This window comes from Salmo salar, chromosome ssa12 (genome assembly GCF_905237065.1).
Source record: "Salmo salar chromosome ssa12, Ssal_v3.1, whole genome shotgun sequence".
In the NCBI taxonomy this organism is placed as follows: Eukaryota; Metazoa; Chordata; class Actinopteri; order Salmoniformes; family Salmonidae; genus Salmo; species Salmo salar.
This window is the reverse complement of record NC_059453.1, coordinates 12,463,732-12,487,753: the sequence shown is the minus strand read 5'-3', so window position 1 is coordinate 12,487,753 and position 24,022 is coordinate 12,463,732. Positions and strand designations below refer to the sequence as shown.

Sequence of the window (24,022 nt, the reverse complement as noted above, 5' to 3'; positions counted from 1 at the left end):
TCTCCATGTGACTAACAATCAGTGTGAATTAGAGCCTTTGTCTAAGTCTCTACCCATACCAGAGAGAGACAGACAGGGTAAAGCAGGGGAGTCAAACTCATTCCATGGAGAGCCTAGTGTCTGCTGGTTTTAGTTTTTTCCTTTCAATTAAGACCTAGACAACCAGGTGAGTTCCTTACTAATCAGTGACCTTAATTCATCAATCAAGTACAAGGGAGGAGCAAAAACCCACAGACACTCGGTTCTCCGTGGACTGACTGACACCTGTGGGGTAAAGCATGATGTTTTACTGCTTATGTTATTGGAGGAAAACACACACACACACACGATAATTGACAACAACTAACCCGACGCTGTCAAAACATTGGAACCCAATCTCAAAGCAACGCGCACAGCAAGTGCGTCATTTTAGCTACGCACATTTCTCCAGACCATATAGGCCTCTACCCTCAAATAACATTAACTTTAAAGAGTTTTAGCTAGCTAGATAACCAATAGTCTGATTAATCATGCTGTAATACACGATGAATTGGTATAAGACATTTGTGTGAAAAATCCTGTGTAAATGTTTCAGGATGTTGAATAAAATTACATTTAAACTTACTCTACCGGTTGTCTGTGCGGAGACAAAATATCCACAGGAAATGACTGTTTAACTGACTTTTTAGGTTCAGTATATGGTTGGTACCATGGTAAAGATTGTACATATAAAACTCAGTTCTTTGGTAAAATTAGTTTTACATTAGATATTCGGTTCTCTCATCAATAGCTATTGAACCAAGCATGCCATGCAAATGAAAATTGAAGGCTATATTCTGAGTCAAGGTAGGATGGAGAACAATCCATGGCTTTGTTTTATTTTTTTAAAGATTTAAATCTGAATATCCAATATAAAACTAACTTAATCTTGGTACCTATGGGCTCTCTAATAAGTTGGGTAAACAATACTTTCCTGTGGATAGTTTGTCTCAAATTTCAAGCAGCAGAAGGACAAACCGCACAGACAACAGGTAGAGTAAGTTTAAATGTAATTTCATAGAACATTTTGTCTCATAAGGAATATTTCCACAATTTCACACAAATGTCTAAGGCTGTCTAGCTATACCAATTAATTGTATATTACAGCCTGATTAATCAGACTAGATAATGAAGTGAGAAAAATGATCATGCAAAGTTAAAACACCCTGAATATAAGGTCCCAAAACAACGAGTAAATATACAAAATGGCGCTGCTTGTCACTTAGGTCTGTCTTTTATTCAAATAAAACTATTTCTAGAGACGCAATATGCATAGCAGATGATTAGGTTAAGTTGTCTAGGGCAGTGGTTCCCCAACTGTGGAGGGGTCGCCACAGGTTTTTCTTATTTTAGTAACTCAGTCCAGCTTTAAAAACTTACTCTTGAAAATTGTAATCTCTAAATTGGGTAGTACATCATCAGTTCCTCTTGTCGTGTTAGTCATTACAGCCCTTAGAGAACTATTTATAACTTGTCAGAAATGTCCAGATCAGGTAGCCCATGTCAGCTAACGTTTTTTTTAATAGAGATTTTTTAGCCCATAGTAATTTTGTCACTCAAATATCACATGAATACACATTAGATACGGCAAAATGTATAGAATGGCAAGAAATGTGCTTTTACAACTGCAAAATAGTCTTTGCACGCCATGACAACATGTGTAGAATTTCAGGTAATAAGCTTAAAACATGCAAAAGTTTGGGACGCCTGGTCTAGAGATACAACAGCTAGTCATGATAGCTGTCAGCATTTTTCTGACAGCTCCGTACGTAAACACCCTTTCAGAATACAACTTGGACTGTGTCGTTATTCTAGAAATAAACCTACGTCGTATTTCACGTGCTTTCAGCGCCACGGAGCGTAAACTACGCCCCAAACCAGGCGTAACTTCTGTCAAGAATACGGCCTACGGGGCTACAAACAAACAACCTAGCTAGCTACTAACGTTAGCCTGCTACCGTCCCCCAGCTACCGTGCGCAATGACAACAGGGAGTGCCCATGCCCCTGAAAAACACCGTTAATATACCACCAAGGAGCACAGAGAACGAAAACACAAGATGTGCAATAAACTGCAAATCAGGTAACGTAAATACAGAGAATATTCATCTTCCCGTGCGCCCGCACCGGCAGGCCTGTGACAAGACAGCCCATGCCCCGCTAGGCACCTCGCGCACTGACACCAACCGAAATACTGCACCGATTGTGGTTCTGAGTGTTTTATCGGATTCCTGAGATTGAATGCCTTCGTTTACCATACCGGTATCGGTGGAGAGACACCCCAAAACACGTTTATTTACCTTCTTCTGTCGGTTGTCAGCGCGCGCAGGTCTTCCTCACCCCTGAATCCAGAACAAACAGCCCCGTTCGACGTCAGTGACGTCAGACGCAGGGAGGACGTCGTTCGGAGGAATGTCACCTCTCCACGAACGAATCCCCCTGCCCTCTCCCTACCTGTCTCCCGGAACATGCAATACCATGCAATAACTTCAAACACTGAAAAATATTATAGACCATTTCCCACTATACACTGGTCTGCATAAATGGCCATACATAGCATCACAATTAATTGCCCTATTGTCGCGTAACCACACACTCTCAATGGACTGGATAATTTATTGTGATAGATTATAAACAATTGCATAAGTTCACCTTCTATAAATCACATAACCTTATAAACTATAGGTTCTTAATACTCGTATAATAAACTCATATTATGGTAAATTCTACCTTGAAGAAATGCAATTAATTACACCTTTAGTGGAGTGAGCCCTCCACCTAGTGGTCAATCAATCACAAGTATGGTAGTATCAGAGAGGAAGAGGCGAAGTGAGAGGTTTACTCCGCCCAAAATTTGTACACGAAAATAAGGCCATGAAGTGAAAAATGTTTGTTTGGAGGTCAATTAGTGTCGAATTTGGTCAACAAAACATGTAATTGCTAATTTGCTACGTGAGGCTTATTTGATCAAATAGAAGTTTGAAGTTTGGTTAAATTGTTCATGAATGTACTGATATGGACGCACATGGCAAAACATTTTTATTGGAGTTGTGCCTGTTGTCATAGTGATAGACTCATTTACATTTTAGTCATTTAGCAGACGCTCTTATCCAGAGCAACTTATAGTAATGAATGCATACATTTCATACATTTTTTTCTCCGTACTGGTCCCCCGTGGGAATCGAACCCACAACCCTGGCGTTGCAAACACCATGCTCTACCAACTGAGCCACACGGGACCTATTCATCATGGATATAAACCGTTTTAGCATTGCCATTGAGGGCTTCCACCATTTCAAGTAGCCAACTGGGTGGTGATTCCTATGAGTTGGGAGCGGTCCTCTATTGAAGAACAAAAAAATAACTACTTCATAATGGAGATAGCCTCAATGGCGCCGCCCATGCCCTCGCATACACTATAATGGCACAGATACAATGATGAATCTGCTATCTATCTCTATGGACTGTTGTTCACACATTTATCTGCCCTGACATTGGCTAAGAGGGTTGGGCCAGCAACCAAAATGTCGCTGGTTTGAGTCCCAGAGCCGGCAAAGTGGAAAAATCAGCCGCTCTGCCGATGAGCAAGACGGTTAACCACAACAACAACTACTCCCGGGACGTGGATGTCGATCAAGGCAAGTCCCCACACATCTCTGATTCAGAGGGGTTGGGTTAAATGCTGAAGACACATTTCGGTTGAATGCATTCAGTTGTGCAATTGACTAGGTATCCCCCTTTACCTTCCTACCTGATCTCAACTTCTCCCACCTGTCTTCTATCTTTGAGGACATGTATTTCCATTGTTAAAGCGGTCACTCAAATATCTTGTCAATATAATAGACAATCTTTGGTAGTATCAATCCTGAGTTCAGGTCTTTCAGATCAAAATTATAGGGACAGGCGGTGTCTGATCCAACATTGAACAAAAATAGAAACCCAACATGTAAATTGTTGGTCCTATGTTTCCTGAGCTGAAATAAAAGATCCCAGAAATGTTCCATAAGCACAAAAAGCTTAAATCTCTTAAGTTTTGTGCACAAATTTGTTTACATCCCTGTTAGTGAGCATTTCTCCTTTGCCAAGATAATCCATCCACCTGACAGGTGTGGCATATCAAGAAGCTGATTAAACAGCATCATCATTACACAGATGCACCTTGTGCTGGGGACAATAAAAGGCCACTCTAAATGTGCAGTTTTGTAACAACACCACACATTTCAGTTGAAGGCATTCAGTTGTACAACTGACTAGGTATCTCCTTTTTTTAATGTCAAAGTTGTAAAAAGACCCCCCCCATGGTGGAAGTGGGGTTATGGTATGGGCTGGCATAAGCTATGGACAACGAACACAATTGCATTTTATCGATGGAAATTTGTATGCAGAGATACCGTGACGAGATCCTGTGGTCCATTGTCGTGCCATTCATCCGCTGCCATCACCTCATGTTTCAGCATAATGCAAGGCCCGTGTCGCAAGAATCTGTTCACAGTTCCCGGAAGCTGAAAATGTTTAAGTTCTTCCATGGCCTTCATATTCACCAGACATGTCACCCATTGAGCATGTTTGGGATGCTCTGTATCGACATGTGCAACAGCGTGTTCCAGTTCCCGCCAATATCCAGAAACTTCGCACAGCCATTGAAGAGGAGTGGGACAACACTCCTCAGGCCACAATCAACAGCCTGATCAACTCAATGTGAAGGAGATGTGTTGCGTTGCAGGAGGCAAATGGAGGTCACACCAGATACGGACTGGTTTTCTGATCTACACCCCTACCTTTCTTTTAAGGTATCTGTGACCAACAGATGCATATCTGTATTCCCAGTCATGTGAAATTCATTCGGCCCTAATCTATGGATTTATTTAAATTCACTGATTTCCTTATATGAACTGTACCTCAATAAAATCTTTGAAATCGTTGCATGTTGCATTTATATTTTTGTTCAGTATATTACACTTGATGCATACAGCCCACTTGTTCCTTCCTTTTAGTTGACTCATGGTCGTCACGGTCAACAAGATTGCATTATGCAGAATGCAGTGTTACATTAAGACAATACCTTAAAGTAGCAGAAATGACAAAGCCTGCTCCTGTTTCAGTAAAAAGCCAAGGGATGGGACTGCAGAAATATAACCACTCAAATTCATAGAGCTATGGATGCAAGGACTGACCATCCATGATATCAAAATTATAGTTTTAAACATTGGAGTAAAACAAGCTTATATTTTGGGTTCTGATAAGGAATGACAACTGAACTAAAAGCTCATGGAGGTGTTTAGAAGTTGTTCTTTATGTATTAATGGTACAGGTTCATTTAGTTATGTTCTTTATGTATTAGTGGGTACAGGTTCATTTAGAAGTTGTGTTCTTCATGTATTAGTGGGTACAGGTTCATTTAGAAGTCCAAAAATCTATGTAGTAACTGCCGAACGCCCTTTTAAACAACATACTACTTTGATCAGGGAAAGGGGGATACCTAGTCAGTTATACAACTGAACGTATTCAAATGGAATATGTCTTCCGCATTTAACCCAACCCATCAATCAGAGGGGTGTGGGGGGGCTTCCTTAAATCGACGTCGTCGGCGCCCGGGGAACAGTGGGTTAACTGCCTGGCAGAACGACTGATTTTTACCTTGTCAGCTCGGGGATTCGATCCAGCAACCTTCCGGGTTACTGGCCCAATGCTCTAACCACTGCCTGCAGCCATCCTGCCGCACCCAATGTGAATGATTGGATTTACAGTGTAGTGTTAAGGTTGTCCTGAGCCTTTTAACCATGTGTAAATGAAGAAGTTGACCCTTGATCTGGGTTTAGATTAGAATAAGGTCATCAGCCAGTCTGTTTGTGCGATCATGCTGACTCTAATTCGTTGTCATGTGTCTTGACAACAGCAATGGAATTGTCAAGAGCACAAAGATCTGAGACCAGGCTAGCAGAAATCAGCTCAACAAAGATACCAAACCAACAGAAACATTTTAAACATTTATTCTCATCTGTCCAAAAAAGAACATGGATGACAACAGCAACCATCTGTAAAACTAAATCCTGCCCCGTCTTTCAATCTAAACACACCAACAAATACATTTCAAATAAGTTTTGCACGTTTGGGAGGAGTCGATAAGAGACGAACCAATCAGCTCGGACTTCCTAGGAATCTAGCTATGACAGTGTCCAGGAGTAATACCAGGTAGGGGGTGTGTCATATCAATAACACTAAGTTCACGGTCCTCTACCCACTGAAACATGGTCAAAATATCCCAACGTAGCCCGACAGATTCAAAGGCACAACAAAAAAAGTCTACTTACACAGAAGAGAAAGTATATAGGAAAACAGACGTATCAGAAGTATATTAGTGAGTCTTGGTTCTGAATGGAGGAGGGCGGGATGTACAGTAAGTATAAATGAATCTGATTGGCTGTTTGTGGGAGGGGTAGAGTGGGATTGGCTGGACAGGGGAGAGAGGGCTGTATTAATTGGTCCAGAGGGAGGTCAAAGGGTCATTGAGGGTAAAGGTCACTCTATGACGACCACGTCAGCGTCCTCGTCTTTCTTCTCTACCACCACACCCTCATCCTCTCCTCCCACTCCTTCATCCTCTTCTTCCTCTCCCAGCTCTCCTTCCACTCCCTCATCCTCCTCTCCAAACTCATCTCCAACTTCAAACCCTTCCTCCTCTTCCTCTCCTCCCTGCTCCAGCTCTCCCTCAGCCTCACCCTGCGTCTCCCCCTCACCCTGCGTCTCCCCCTCACCCTGCGTCTCCCCCTCACCCTGCGTCTCCCCCTCACCCTGCGTCTCACCCTCTCCTCCCGCTAGCACCTCTTTCTCCCCTCCGTCTGCTACCGCCACTCCTCCCTCCTCCATCTTCTCCTCCTCTACCACATCAGCCCCGGTGGCCGTCTGCGATGTCTCTGGCCCCGCCTCTTCCTTGGTCTCCGCCAGGCTCTCATTGGTCAGCTCAGCCTCTGACACCTCCATAATCATTGAGTCCTCTGGGTCCTGGTCATCCTGGTTACCGAGGAAGGGGTTCTCACCCTGCAGAGAGGAGAGAGGGGAAGGGCAGGGTCAGAGAGTGAGTGCGTGAGGCACAGAGAGTCAGTGTTTCTAGGGGGGGGTTCTGTGAGAGATAGGCATGTGTGTGTGTGTACCTTGAGGTAACTCTCCAGCTTCTTTCCGATGATTTTGTGGTTGAGGATGCTGCGAGCCACTGACAGACTGGCCCTCTTAGACTGCTCCATCATACCCTGGGGTCACGCAGGAGGCAAAGGTCACACAGGGGTCAGTAGGGAAAAAGTCAGGGAGGGTATGGCAAAAAATAAAATTAAAAAAGTGCTTGTTCCTCCAAATCTTCTGTATCCAACTATCCATGCTCCCTGCCAATCTCAACCAAGCAGGGTTTATGTAGGCCTGATTACCCACTGTGAGCATGCTACTGCAGAGAGGATGGACATATGCGTTTTGAGACATGAGCCGAGGTGTCTAGTTAGCTGGAGAACACCTGTCATCTAGTTGCCAAAAAGGACCACAATGGTGTTTTATCCTCGATTATGACCTGCTGGAGCAGCGTTCTACTTTTAATGATCAACCAATCAGTTGACCGATCAACTAGGTGATTAACCAATCACTGTTTGGTCCTTGATAAACCTGCAGTAGCTTGGAAGATGAAGATAAATGTGACTCTGGATGACAACATAATGTTTATCATCATTAGGGCTGAGTTCCTGAAGACTATAAATCGTGTTTTTTCCATTCTTTGCCACGATAGTAACGAGTATCGCGATGCTGGTATCATCCAGCCCCTACAGTCAATATAAACTGAGCTGTGTAGTGTACTGACCTGGTATCATCCAGCCCTACAGTCAATATAAACTGAGCTGTGTAGTGTACTGACCTGGTATCATCCAGCCCTACAGTCAATATAAACTGAGCTGTGTAGTGTACTGACCTGGTATCATCCAGCCCTACAGTCAATATAAACTGAGCTGTGTAGTGACCTGGTATCATCCAGCCCTACAGTCAATATAAACTGAGCTGTGTAGTGACCTGGTATCATCCAGCCCTACAGTCAATATAAACTGAGCTGTGTAGTGACCTGGTATCATTCAGCCCTACAGTCAATATAAACTGAGCTGTGTAGTGTACTGACCTGGTATCATCCAGCCCTACAGTCAATATAAACTGAGCTGTGTAGTGTACTGACCTGGTATCATCCAGCCCTACAGTCAATATAAACTGAGCTGTGTAGTGACCTGGTATCATCCAGCCCTACAGTCAATATAAACTGAGCTGTGTAGTGACCTGGTATCATCCAGCCCTACAGTCAATATAAACTGAGCTGTGTAGTGACCTGGTATCATCCAGCCCTACAGTCAATATAAACCGAGCTGTGTAGTGACCTGGTATCATCCAGCCCCTACAGTCAATATAAACTGAGGTGTGTAGTGACCTGGTATCATCCAGCCCTACAGTCAATATAAACCGAGCTGTGTAGTGACCTGGTATCATCCAGCCCTACAGTCAATATAAACTGAGCTGTGTAGTGACCTGGTATCATCCAGCCCTACAGTCAATATAAACTGAGCTGTGTAGTGACCTGGTATCATCCAGCCCTACAGTCAATATAAACTGAGCTGTGTAGTGTACTGACCTGGTATCATCCAGCTCCTACAGTCAATATAAACTGAGCTGTGTAGTGACCTGGTATCATCCAGCCCTACAGTCAATATAAACTGAGCTGTGTAGTGTACTGACCTGGTATCATCCAGCCCTACAGTCAATATAAACTGAGCTGTGTAGTGACCTGGTACCATCCAGCCCTACAGTCAATATAAACTGAGCTGTGTAGTGACCTGGTACCATCCAGCCCTACAGTCAATATAACTGAGTTGTGTAGTGTACTGACCTGGTATCATCCAGCCCTACAGTCAATATAAACTGAGCTGTGTAGTGTAGTGACCTGGTATCATCCAGCCCTACAGTCAATATAAACTGAGCTGTGTAGTGTAGTGACCTGGTATCATCCAGCCCTACAGTCAATATAAACTGAGCTGTGTAGTGTAGTGACCTGGTATCATCCAGCCCTACAGTCAATATAAACTGAGCTGTGTAGTGTAGTGACCTGGTATCATCCAGCCCTACAGTCAATATAAACTGAGCTTTGTAGTGTAGTGACCTGGTATCATCCAGCCCTACAGTCAATATAAACTGAGCTGTGTAGTGTAGTGACCTGGTATCATCCAGCCCTACAGTCAATATAAACTGAGCTGTGTAGTGTAGTGACCTGGTATCATCCAGCCCTACAGTCAATATAAACTGAGCTGTGTAGTGTAGTGACCTGGTATCATCCAGCCCTACAGTCAATATAAACTGAGCTGTGTAGTGTAGTGACCTGGTATCATCCAGCCCTACAGTCAATATAAACTGAGCTGTGTAGTGACCTGGTATCATCCAGCCCCTACAGTCAATATAAACTGAGCTGTGTACTGACCTGGTATCATCCAGCCCCTACAGTCAATATAAACTGAGCTGTGTAGTGACCTGGTATCATCCAGCCCCTACAGTCAATATAAACTGAGCTGTGTAGTGTACTGACCTGGTATCATCCAGCCCTACAGTCAATATAAACCGAGCTGTGTAGTGACCTGGTATCATCCAGCCCTACAGTCAATATAAACCAAGCTGTGTACTGACCTGGTATCATCCAGCCCCTACAGTCAATATAAACTGAGCTGTGTAGTGACCTGGTATCATCCAGCCCTACAGTCAATATAAACTGAGCTGTGTAGTGACCTGGTATCATCCAGCCCTACAGTCAATATAAACTGAGCTGTGTAGTGACCTGGTATCATCCAGCCCTACAGTCAATATAAACTGAGCTGTGTAGTGACCTGGTATCATCCAGCCCTACAGTCAATATAAACTGAGCTGTGTAGTGACCTGGTATCATCCAGCCCTACAGTCAATATAAACTGAGCTGTGTAGTGACCTGGTATCATCCAGCCCTACAGTCAATATAAACTGAGCTGTGTACTGACCTGGTATCATCCAGCCCTACAGTCAATATAAACTGAGCTGTGTACTGACCTGGTATCATCAAGCCCTACAGTCAATATAAACTGAGCTGTGTAGTGACCTGGTATCATCCAGCCCCTACAGTCAATATAAACTGAGCTGTGTAGTGACCTGGTATCATCCAGCCATACAGTCAATATAAACTGAGCTGTGTAGTGACCTGGTATCATCCAGCCCTACAGTCAATATAAACTGAGCTGTGTAGTGACCTGGTATCATCCAGCCCTACAGTCAATATAAACTGAGCTGTGTAGTGACCTGGTATCATCCAGCCCTACAGTCAATATAAACTGAGCTGTGTAGTGACCTGGTATCATCCAGCCCCTACAGTCAATATAAACTGAGCTGTGTAGTGACCTGGGATCATCCAGCCCCTACAGTCAATATAAACTGAGCTGTGTAGTGACCTGGTATCATCCAGCCCCTACAGTCAATATAAACTGAGCTGTGTAGTGACCTGGTATCATCCAGCCCCTACAGTCAATATAAACTGATCTGTGTAGTGTACTGACCTTGTATCATCCAGCCCTACAGTCAAAATAAACTGAGCTGTGTACTGACCTGGTATCATCCAGCCCCTACAGTCAATATAAACTGAGCTGTGTAGTGACCTGGTATCATCCAGCCCCTACAGTCAATATAAACTGAGCTGTGTAGTGTACTGACCTGGTATCATCCAGCCCTACAGTCAATATAAACTGAGCTGTGTACTGACCTGGTATCATCCAGCCCTACAGTCAATATAAACTGAGCTGTGTACTGACCTGGTATCATCCAGCCCCTACAGTCAATATAAACTGAGCTGTGTAGTGACCTGGTATCATCCAGCCCCTACAGTCAATATAAACTGAGCTGTGTAGTGACCTGGTATCATCCAGCCCTACAGTCAATATAAACTGAGCTGTGTAGTGACCTGGTATCATCCAGCCCTACAGTCAATATAAACTGAGCTGTGTAGTGACCTGGTATCATCCAGCCCTACAGTCAATATAAACCGAGCTGTGTAGTGACCTGGTATCATCCAGCCCCTACAGTCAATATAAACTGAGCTGTGTACTGACCTGGTATCATCAAGCCCTACAGTCAATATAAACTGAGCTGTGTAGTGACCTGGTATCATCCAGCCCCTACAGTCAATATAAACTGAGCTGTGTAGTGACCTGGTATCATCCAGCCCTACAGTCAATATAAACTGAGCTGTGTAGTGACCTGGTATCATCCAGCCCTACAGTCAATATAAACTGAGCTGTGTAGTGACCTGGTATCATCCAGCCCTACAGTCAATATAAACTGAGCTGTGTAGTGACCTGGTATCATCCAGCCCTACAGTCAATATAAACTGAGCTGTGTAGTGTACTGACCTGGTATCATCCAGCCCTACAGTCAATATAAACTGAGCTGTGTACTGACCTGGTATCATCCAGCCCTACAGTCAATATAAACTGAGCTGTGTACTGACCTGGTATCATCCAGCCCCTACAGTCAATATAAACTGAGCTGTGTAGTGACCTGGTATCATCCAGCACTACAGTCAATATAAACTGAGCTGTGTAGTGACCTGGTATCATCCAGCCCTACAGTCAATATAAACTGAGCTGTGTAGTGACCTGGTATCATCCAGCCCTACAGTCAATATAAACTGAGCTGTGTAGTGACCTGGTATCATCCAGCCCTACAGTCAATATAAACTGAGCTGTGTAGTGACCTGGTATCATCCAGCCCTACAGTCAATATAAACTGAGCTGTGTACTGACCTGGTATCATCAAGCACTACAGTCAATATAAACTGAGCTGTGTAGTGACCTGGTATCATCCAGCCCCTACAGTCAATATAAACTGAGCTGTGTAGTGACCTGGTATCATCCAGCCCTACAGTCAATATAAACTGAGCTGTGTAGTGACCTGGTATCATCCAGCCCTACAGTCAATATAAACTGAGCTGTGTAGTGACCTGGTATCATCCAGCCCTACAGTCAATATAAACTGAGCTGTGTAGTGACCTGGTATCATCCAGCCCCTACAGTCAATATAAACTGAGCTGTGTAGTGACCTGGTATCATCCAGCCCTACAGTCAATATAAACTGAGCTGTGTAGTGACCTGGTATCATCCAGCCCTACAGTCAATATAAACTGAGCTGTGTAGTGAACTGGTATCATCCAGCCCTACAGTCAATATAAACCGAGCTGTGTAGTGTACTGACCTGGTATCATCCAGCCCTACAGTCAATATAAACTGAGCTGTGTAGTGACCTGGTATCATCCAGCCCCTACAGTCAATATAAACTGAGCTGTGTAGTGACCTGGTATCATCCAGCCCTACAGTCAATATAAACCGAGCTGTGTAGTGACCTGGTATCATCCAGCCCTACAGTCAATATAAACTGAGCTGTGTAGTGACCTGGTATCATCCAGCCCTACAGTCTATATAAACTGAGCTGTGTAGTGACCTGGTATCATCCAGCCCTACAGTCAATATAAACTGAGCTGTGTAGTGACCTGGTATCATCCAGCCCCTACAGTCAATATAAACTGAGCTGTGTAGTGTAGTGACCTGGTATCATCCAGCCCTACAGTCAATATAAACTGAGCTGTGTAGTGTAGTGACCTGGTATCATCCAGCCCTACAGTCAATATAAACTGAGCTGTGTAGTGTAGTGACCTGGTATCATCCAGCCCTACAGTCAATATAAACTGAGCTGTGTAGTGTAGTGACCTGGTATCATCCAGCCCTACAGTCAATATAAACTGAGCTGTGTAGTGTAGTGACCTGGTATCATCCAGCCCTACAGTCAATATAAACTGAGCTGTGTAGTGACCTGGTATCATCCAGCCCCTACAGTCAATATAAACTGAGCTGTGTAGTGACCTGGTATCATCCAGCCCCTACAGTCAATATAAACTGAGCTGTGTAGTGACCTGGTATCATCCAGCCCCTACAGTCAATATAAACTGAGCTGTGTAGTGTACTGACCTGGTATCATCCAGCCCTACAGTCAATATAAACCGAGCTGTGTAGTGACCTGGTATCATCCAGCCCTACAGTCAATATAAACCGAGCTGTGTAGTGACCTGGTATCATCCAGCCCCTACAGTCAATATAAACTGAGCTGTGTAGTGACCTGGTATCATCCAGCCCTACAGTCAATATAAACTGAGCTGTGTAGTGACCTGGTATCATCCAGCCCTACAGTCAATATAAACTGAGCTGTGTAGTGACCTGGTATCATCCAGCCCTACAGTCAATATAAACTGAGCTGTGTAGTGACCTGGTATCATCCAGCCCTACAGTCAATATAAACTGAGCTGTGTAGTGACCTGGTATCATCCAGCCCTACAGTCAATATAAACTGAGCTGTGTAGTGACCTGGTATCATCCAGCCCTACAGTCAATATAAACTGAGCTGTGTAGTGACCTGGTATCATCCAGCCCTACAGTCAATATAAACTGAGCTGTGTACTGACCTGGTATCATCAAGCCCTACAGTCAATATAAACTGAGCTGTGTAGTGACCTGGTATCATCCAGCCCCTACAGTCAATATAAACTGAGCTGTGTAGTGACCTGGTATCATCCAGCCATACAGTCAATATAAACTGAGCTGTGTAGTGACCTGGTATCATCCAGCCCTACAGTCAATATAAACTGAGCTGTGTAGTGACCTGGTATCATCCAGCCCTACAGTCAATATAAACTGAGCTGTGTAGTGACCTGGTATCATCCAGCCCTACAGTCAATATAAACTGAGCTGTGTAGTGACCTGGTATCATCCAGCCCCTACAGTCAATATAAACTGAGCTGTGTAGTGACCTGGGATCATCCAGCCCCTACAGTCAATATAAACTGAGCTGTGTAGTGACCTGGTATCATCCAGCCCCTACAGTCAATATAAACTGAGCTGTGTAGTGACCTGGTATCATCCAGCCCCTACAGTCAATATAAACTGATCTGTGTAGTGTACTGACCTTGTATCATCCAGCCCTACAGTCAATATAAACTGAGCTGTGTACTGACCTGGTATCATCCAGCCCCTACAGTCAATATAAACTGAGCTGTGTAGTGACCTGGTATCATCCAGCCCCTACAGTCAATATAAACTGAGCTGTGTAGTGTACTGACCTGGTATCATCCAGCCCTACAGTCAATATAAACTGAGCTGTGTACTGGCCTGGTATCATCCAGCCCTACAGTCAATATAAACTGAGCTGTGTACTGACCTGGTATCATCCAGCCCCTACAGTCAATATAAACTGAGCTGTGTAGTGACCTGGTATCATCCAGCCCTACAGTCAATATAAACTGAGCTGTGTAGTGACCTGGTATCATCCAGCCCTACAGTCAATATAAACTGAGCTGTGTAGTGACCTGGTATCATCCAGCCCTACAGTTAATATAAACTGAGCTGTGTAGTGACCTGGTATCATCCAGCCCTACAGTCAATATAAACTGAGCTGTGTAGTGACCTGGTATCATCCAGCCCTACAGTCAATATAAACTGAGCTGTGTAGTGACCTGGTATCATCCAGCCCTACAGTCAATATAAACTGAGCTGTGTAGTGACCTGGTATCATCCAGCCCCTACAGTCAATATAAACTGAGCTGTGTAGTGACCTGGTATCATCCAGCCCTACAGTCAATATAAACTGAGCTGTGTAGTGACCTGGTATCATCCAGCCCTACAGTCAATATAAACTGAGCTGTGTAGTGACCTGGTATCATCCAGCCCTACAGTCAATATAAACTGAGCTGTGTAGTGACCTGGTATCATCCAGCCCTACAGTCAATATAAACTGAGCTGTGTAGTGTACTGACCTGGTATCATCCAGCCCTACAGTCAATATAAACTGAGCTGTGTAGTGACCTGGTATCATCCAGCCCTACAGTCAATATAAACTGAGCTGTGTAGTGACCTGGTATCATCCAGCCCCTACAGTCAATATAAACTGAGCTGTGTAGTGACCTGGTATCATCCAGCCCTACAGTCAATATAAACTGAGCTGTGTAGTGACCTGGTATCATCCAGCCCTACAGTTAATATAAACTGAGCTGTGTAGTGACCTGGTATCATCCAGCCCTACAGTCAATATAAACTGAGCTGTGTAGTGACCTGGTATCATCCAGCCCTACAGTCAATATAAACTGAGCTGTGTACTGACCTGGTATCATCAAGCCCTACAGTCAATATAAACTGAGCTGTGTAGTGACCTGGTATCATCCAGCCCCTACAGTCAATATAAACTGAGCTGTGTAGTGACCTGGTATCATCCAGCCCTACAGTCAATATAAACTGAGCTGTGTAGTGACCTGGTATCATCCAGCCCTACAGTCAATATAAACTGAGCTGTGTAGTGACCTGGTATCATCCAGCCCTACAGTCAATATAAACTGAGCTGTGTAGTGACCTGGTATCATCCAGCCCTACAGTCAATATAAACTGAGCTGTGTAGTGACCTGGTATCATCCAGCCCTACAGTCAATATAAACTGAGCTGTGTAGTGACCTGGTATCATCCAGCCCTACAGTCAATATAAACTGAGCTGTGTAGTGAACTGGTATCATCCAGCCCTACAGTCAATATAAACCGAGCTGTGTAGTGTGACCTGGTATCATCCAGCCCTACAGTCAATATAAACTGAGCTGTGTAGTGACCTGGTATCATCCAGCCCCTACAGTCAATATAAACTGAGCTGTGTAGTGACCTGGTATCATCCAGCCCCTACAGTCAATATAAACCGAGCTGTGTAGTGACCTGGTATCATCCAGCCCTACAGTCAATATAAACTGAGCTGTGTAGTGACCTGGTATCATCCAGCCCTACAGTCAATATAAACTGAGCTGTGTAGTGACCTGGTATCATCCAGCCCTACAGTCAATATAAACTGAGCTGTGTAGTGACCTGGTATCATCCAGCCCCTACAGTCAATATAAACTGAGCTGTGTAGTGTACTGACCTGGTATCATCCAGCCCTACAGTCAATATAAACTGAGCTGTGTAGTGACCTGGTATCATCCAGCCCTACAGTCAATATAAACTGAGCTGTGTAGTGTAGTGACCTGGTATCATCCAGCCCTACAGTCAATATAAACTGAGCTGTGTAGTGACCTGACCTGGTATCATCCAGCCCTACAGTCAATATAAACTGAGCTGTGTAGTGACCTGGTATCATCCAGCCCTACAGTCAATATAAACTGAGCTGTGTAGTGACCTGGTATCATCCAGCCCTACAGTCAATATAAACTGAGCTGTGTAGTGACCTGGTATCATCCAGCCCTACAGTCAATATAAACTGAGCTGTGTAGTGACCTGGTATCATCCAGCCCTACAGTCAATATAAACTGAGCTGTGTAGTGTACTGACCTGGTATCATCCAGCCCCTACAGTCAATATAAACTGAGCTGTGTAGTGACCTGGTATCATCCAGCCCCTACAGTCAATATAAACTGAGCTGTGTAGTGACCTGGTATCATCCAGCCCTACAGTCAATATAAACCGAGCTGTGTAGTGACCTGGTATCATCCAGCCCTACAGTCAATATAAACCGAGCTGTGTAGTGACCTGGTATCATCCAGCCCTACAGTCAATATAACCCGAGCTGTGTAGTGACCTGGTATCATCCAGCCCTACAGTCAATATAACCCGAGCTGTGTAGTGACCTGGTATCATCCAGCCCTACAGTCAATATAAACCGAGCTGTGTAGTGACCTGGTATCATCCAGCCCCTACAGTCAATATAAACTGAGCTGTGTAGTGACCTGGTATCATCCAGCCCTACAGTCAATATAAACTGAGCTGTGTAGTGACCTGGTATCATCCAGCCCTACAGTCAATATAAACTGAGCTGTGTAGTGACCTGGTATCATCCAGCCCCTACAGTCAATATAAACTGAGCTGTGTAGTGTACTGACCTGGTATCATCCAGCCCTACAGTCAATATAAACCGAGCTGTGTAGTGACCTGGTATCATCCAGCCCTACAGTCAATATAAACCGAGCTGTGTACTGACCTGGTATCATCCAGCCCCTACAGTCAATATAAACTGAGCTGTGTAGTGACCTGGTATCATCCAGCCCTACAGTCAATATAAACTGAGCTGTGTAGTGACCTGGTATCATCCAGCCCTACAGTCAATATAAACTGAGCTGTGTAGTGACCTGGTATCATCCAGCCCTACAGTCAATATAAACTGAGCTGTGTAGTGACCTGGTATCATCCAGCCCTACAGTCAATATAAACTGAGCTGTGTAGTGTACTGACCTGGTATCATCCAGCCCTACAGTCAATATAAACTGAGCTGTGTAGTGTACTGACCTGGTATCATCCAGCCCGACAGTCAATATAAACTGAGCTGTGTAGTGACCTGGTATCATCCAGTCCTACAGTCAATATAAACCGAGCTGTGTACTGACCTGGTATCATCCAGCCCCTACAGTCAATATAAACTGAGCTGTGTAGTGTACTGACCTGGTATCATCCAGCCCTACAGTCAATATAAACTGAGCTGTGTAGTGACCTGGTATCATCCAGCCATACAGTCAATATAAACTGAGCTGTGTAGTGACCTGGTATCATCCAGCCCTACAGTCAATATAAACTGAGCTGTGTACTGACCTGGTATCTTCCAGCCCTACAGTCAATATAAACTGAGCTGTGTAGTGTACTGACCTGGTATCATCCAGCCCGACAGTCAATATAAACTGAGCTGTGTAGTGACCTGGTATCATCCAGTCCTACAGTCAATATAAACCGAGCTGTGTACTGACCTGGTATCATCCAGCCCTACAGTCAATATAAACCGAGCTGTGTAGTGACCTGGTATCATCCAGCCCTACAGTCAATATAAACCGAGCTGTGTAGTGACCTGGTATCATCCAGCCCTACAGTCAATATAAACTGAGCTGTGTAGTGACCTGGTATCATCCAGCCCCTACAGTCAATATAAACCGAGCTGTGTAGTGACCTGGTATCATCCAGCCCTACAGTCAATATAAACTGAGCTGTGTAGTGACCTGGTATCATCCAGCCCCTACAGTCAATATAAACTGAGCTGTGTAGTGACCTGGTATCATCCAGCCCTACAGTCAATATAAACTGAGCTTTGTAGTGACCTGGTATCATCCAGCCCCTACAGTCAATATAAACCGAGCTGTGTAGTGACCTGGTATCATCCAGCCCTACAGTCAATATAAACCGAGCTGTGTAGTGACCTGGTATCATCCAGCCCTACAGTCAATATAAACTGAGCTGTGTAGTGACCTGGTATCATCCAGACCCTACAGTCAATATAAACTGAGCTGTGTAGTGACCTGGTATCATCCAGCCCTACAGTCAATATAAACCGAGCTGTGTAGTGTACTGACCTGGTATCATCCAGCCCTAAAGTCAATATAAACTGAGCTGTGTAGTGTACTGACCTGGTATCATCCAGCCCTACAGTCAATATAAACTGAGCTGTGTAGTGACCTGGTATCATCCAGCCCTACAGTCAATATAAACTGAGCTGTGTACTGACCTGGTATCTTCCAGCCCTACAGTCAATATAAACTGAGCTGTGTAGTGTACTGACCTGGTATCATCCAGCCCGACAGTCAATATAAACTGAGCTGTGTAGTGACCTGGTATCATCCAGTCCTACAGTCAATATAAACCGAGCTGTGTAGTGACCTGGTATCATCCAGCCCTACAGTCAATATAAACTGAGCTGTGTAGTGACCTGGTATCATCCAGCCCTACAGTCAATATAAACTGAGCTGTGTAGTGACCTGGTATCATCCAGCCCTACAGTCAATATAAACTGAGCTGTGTAGTAACCTGGTATCATCCAGCCCTACAGTCAATATAAACTGAGCTGTGTAGTGACCTGGTATCATCCAGCCCTACAGTCAATATAAACTGAGCTGTGTAGTGTACTGACCTGGTATCATCCAGCCCTACAGTCAATATAAACTGAGCTGTGTAGTGTACTGACCTGGTATCATCCAGCCCGACAGTCAATATAAACTGAGCTGTGTAGTGACCTGGTATCATCCAGTCCTACAGTCAATATAAACCGAGCTGTGTACTGACCTGGTATCATCCAGCCCCTACAGTCAATATAAACTGAGCTGTGTAGTGTACTGACCTGGTATCATCCAGCCCTACAGTCAATATAAACTGAGCTGTGTAGTGACCTGGTATCATCCAGCCATACAGTCAATATAAACTGAGCTGTGTAGTGACCTGGTATCATCCAGCCCTACAGTCAATATAAACTGAGCTGTGTACTGACCTGGTATCTTCCAGCCCTACAGTCAATATAAACTGAGCTGTGTAGTGTACTGACCTGGTATCATCCAGCCCGACAGTCAATATAAACTGAGCTGTGTAGTGACCTGGTATCATCCAGTCCTACAGTCAATATAAACCGAGCTGTGTACTGACCTGGTATCATCCAGCCCTACAGTCAATATAAACCGAGCTGTGTAGTGACCTGGTATCATCCAGCCCTACAGTCAATATAAACCGAGCTGTGTAGTGACCTGGTATCATCCAGCCCTACAGTCAATATAAACTGAGCTGTGTAGTGACCTGGTATCATCCAGCCCCTACAGTCAATATAAACCGAGCTGTGTAGTGACCTGGTATCATCCAGCCCTACAGTCAATATAAACTGAGCTGTGTAGTGACCTGGTATCATCCAGCCCCTACAGTCAATATAAACTGAGCTGTGTAGTGACCTGGTATCATCCAGCCCTACAGTCAATATAAACTGAGCTTTGTAGTGACCTGGTATCATCCAGCCCCTACAGTCAATATAAACCGAGCTGTGTAGTGACCTGGTATCATCCAGCCCTACAGTCAATATAAACGGAGCTGTGTAGTGACCTGGTATCATCCAGCCCTACAGTCAATATAAACCGAGCTGTGTAGTGTGACCTGGTATCATCCAGCCCTACAGTCAATATAAACTGAGCTGTGTAGTGACCTGGTATCATCCAGACCCTACAGTCAATAAAAAATGAGCTGTGTAGTGACCTGGTATCATCCAGCCCTACAGTCAATATAAACCGAGCTGTGTAGTGTACTGACCTGGTATCATCCAGCCCTAAAGTCAATATAAACTGAGCTGTGTAGTGTACTGACCTGGTATCATCCAGCCCGACAGTCAATATAAACTGAGCTGTGTAGTGACCTGGTATCATCCAGCCCTACAGTCAATATAAACCGAGCTGTGTACTGACCTGGTATCATCCAGCCCTACAGTCAATATAAACTGAGCTGTGTAGGACTGACCTGGTATCATCCAGCCCTACAGTCAATATAAACTGAGCTGTGTAGGACTGACCTGGTATCATCCAGCCCTACAGTCAATATAAACTGAGCTGTGTAGTGACATGGTATCATCCAGCCCTACAGTCAATATAAACTGAGCTGTGTAGTGACCTGGTATCATCCAGCCCTACAGTCAATATAAACTGAGCTGTGTACTGACCTGGTATCATCCAGCCCTACAGTCAATATAAACTGAGCTGTGTAGTGTACTGACCTGGTATCATCCAGCCCGACAGTCAATATAAACTGAGCTGTGTAGTGACCTGGTATCATCCAGTCCTACAGTCAATATAAACCGAGCTGTGTACTGACCTGGTATCATCCAGCCCCTACAGTCAATATAAACTGAGCTGTGTAGTGTACTGACCTGGTATCATCCAGCCCTACAGTCAATATAAACTGAGCTGTGTAGTGACCTGGTATCATCCAGCCATACAGTCAATATAAACTGAGCTGTGTAGTGACCTGGTATCATCCAGCCCTACAGTCAATATAAACTGAGCTGTGTACTGACCTGGTATCTTCCAGCCCTACAGTCAATATAAACTGAGCTGTGTAGTGTACTGACCTGGTATCATCCAGCCCGACAGTCAATATAAACTGAGCTGTGTAGTGACCTGGTATCATCCAGTCCTACAGTCAATATAAACCGAGCTGTGTACTGACCTGGTATCATCCAGCCCTACAGTCAATATAAACCGAGCTGTGTAGTGACCTGGTATCATCCAGCCCTACAGTCAATATAAACCGAGCTGTGTAGTGACCTGGTATCATCCAGCCCTACAGTCAATATAAACTGAGCTGTGTAGTGACCTGGTATCATCCAGCCCCTACAGTCAATATAAACCGAGCTGTGTAGTGACCTGGTATCATCCAGCCCTACAGTCAATATAAACTGAGCTGTGTAGTGACCTGGTATCATCCAGCCCCTACAGTCAATATAAACTGAGCTGTGTAGTGACCTGGTATCATCCAGCCCTACAGTCAATATAAACTGAGCTGTGTAGTGACCTGGTATCATCCAGCCCCTACAGTCAATATAAACCGAGCTGTGTAGTGACCTGGTATCATCCAGCCCTACAGTCAATATAAACCGAGCTGTGTAGTGACCTGGTATCATCCAGCCCTACAGTCAATATAAACTGAGCTGTGTAGTGACCTGGTATCATCCAGACCCTACAGTCAATATAAACTGAGCTGTGTAGTGACCTGGTATCATCCAGCCCTACAGTCAATATAAACCGAGCTGTGTAGTGTACTGACCTGGTATCATCCAGCCCTAAAGTCAATATAAACTGAGCTGTGTAGTGTACTGACCTGGTATCATCCAGCCCTACAGTCAATATAAACTGAGCTGTGTAGTGACCTGGTATCATCCAGCCCTACAGTCAATATAAACTGAGCTGTGTACTGACCTGGTATCTTCCAGCCCTACAGTCAATATAAACTGAGCTGTGTAGTGTACTGACCTGGTATCATCCAGCCCGACAGTCAATATAAACTGAGCTGTGTAGTGACCTGGTATCATCCAGTCCTACAGTCAATATAAACCGAGCTGTGTACTGACCTGGTATCATCCAGCCCTACAGTCAATATAAACTGAGCTGTGTAGTGACCTGGTATCATCCAGCCCTACAGTCAATATAAACTGAGCTGTGTAGTGACCTGGTATCATCCAGCCCTACAGTCAATATAAACTGAGCTGTGTAGTAACCTGGTATCATCCAGCCCTACAGTCAATATAAACTGAGCTGTGTAGTGACCTGGTATCATCCAGCCCTACAGTCAATATAAACTGAGCTGTGTAGTGTACTGACCTGGTATCATCCAGCCCTACAGTCAATATAAACTGAGCTGTGTAGTGTACTGACCTGGTATCATCCAGCCCGACAGTCAATATAAACTGAGCTGTGTAGTGACCTGGTATCATCCAGTCCTACAGTCAATATAAACCGAGCTGTGTACTGACCTGGTATCATCCAGCCCCTACAGTCAATATAAACTGAGCTGTGTAGTGTACTGACCTGGTATCATCCAGCCCTACAGTCAATATAAACTGAGCTGTGTAGTGACCTGGTATCATCCAGCCATACAGTCAATATAAACTGAGCTGTGTAGTGACCTGGTATCATCCAGCCCTACAGTCAATATAAACTGAGCTGTGTACTGACCTGGTATCTTCCAGCCCTACAGTCAATATAAACTGAGCTGTGTAGTGTACTGACCTGGTATCATCCAGCCCGACAGTCAATATAAACTGAGCTGTGTAGTGACCTGGTATCATCCAGTCCTACAGTCAATATAAACCGAGCTGTGTACTGACCTGGTATCATCCAGCCCTACAGTCAATATAAACCGAGCTGTGTAGTGACCTGGTATCATCCAGCCCTACAGTCAATATAAACCGAGCTGTGTAGTGACCTGGTATCATCCAGCCCTACAGTCAATATAAACTGAGCTGTGTAGTGACCTGGTATCATCCAGCCCCTACAGTCAATATAAACCGAGCTGTGTAGTGACCTGGTATCATCCAGCCCTACAGTCAATATAAACTGAGCTGTGTAGTGACCTGGTATCATCCAGCCCCTACAGTCAATATAAACTGAGCTGTGTAGTGACCTGGTATCATCCAGCCCTACAGTCAAGATAAACCGAGCTGTGTAGTGACCTGGTATCATCCAGCCCCTACAGTCAACATAAACCGAGCTGTGTAGTGACCTGGTATCATCCAGCCCTACAGTCAATATAAACGGAGCTGTGTAGTGACCTGGTATCATCCAGCCCTACAGTCAATATAAACCGAGCTGTGTAGGTGACCTGGTATCATCCAGCCCTACAGTCAATATAAACTGAGCTGTGTACTGACCTGGTATCATCCAGCCCTACAGTCAATATAAACTGAGCTGTGTAGTGACCTGGTATCATCCAGCCCTACAGTCAATATAAACTGAGCTGTGTACTGACCTGGTATCTTCCAGCCCTACAGTCAATATAAACTGAGCTGTGTAGTGTACTGACCTGGTATCATCCAGCCCGACAGTCAATATAAACTGAGCTGTGTAGTGTACTGACCTGGTATCATCCAGCCCTACAGTCAATATAAACTGAGCTGTGTAGTGACATGGTATCATCCAGCCATACAGTCAATATAAACTGAGCTGTGTAGTGACCTGGTATCATCCAGCCCTACAGTCAATATAAACTGAGCTGTGTACTGACCTGGTATCATCCAGCCCTACAGTCAATATAAACTGAGCTGTGTAGTGTACTGACCTGGTATCATCCAGCCCGACAGTCAATATAAACTGAGCTGTGTAGTGACCTGGTATCATCCAGTCCTACAGTCAATATAAACCGAGCTGTGTACTGACCTGGTATCATCCAGCCCTACAGTCAATATAAACTGAGCTGTGTAGTAACCTGGTATCATCCAGCCCTACAGTCAATATAAACTGAGCTGTGTAGTGACCTGGTATCATCCAGCCCTACAGTCAATATAAACTGAGCTGTGTAGTGTACTGACCTGGTATCATCCAGCCCGACAGTCAATATAAACTGAGCTGTGTAGTGACCTGGTATCATCCAGTCCTACAGTCAATATAAACCGAGCTGTGTACTGACCTGG

General features: G+C 44.5%; 1 protein-coding gene across 4 annotated transcripts in view; it reads right to left on the bottom strand.

Moving 5' to 3' along the window:
* Positions 1–5,990: 5,990 nt before the first annotated feature.
* The window catches only part of LOC106564086 (A-kinase anchor protein 8-like), a 56,648-nt gene continuing 38,616 nt past the window's right edge, over positions 5,991–24,022 (bottom strand). For all 4 annotated transcript variants that reach the window (XM_045690712.1, XM_045690715.1, XM_045690713.1 and 1 more), the window contains exons 12-13: positions 7,168–7,263; positions 5,991–7,054 (exon numbers count right to left, since the gene is read on the bottom strand). In XM_045690712.1, coding sequence (XP_045546668.1) covers positions 6,536–7,054; positions 7,168–7,263 — 615 coding nt within the window. In that variant the 3' untranslated portion in view covers positions 5,991–6,535. The remainder of the gene's footprint in view (positions 7,055–7,167; positions 7,264–24,022) is intronic.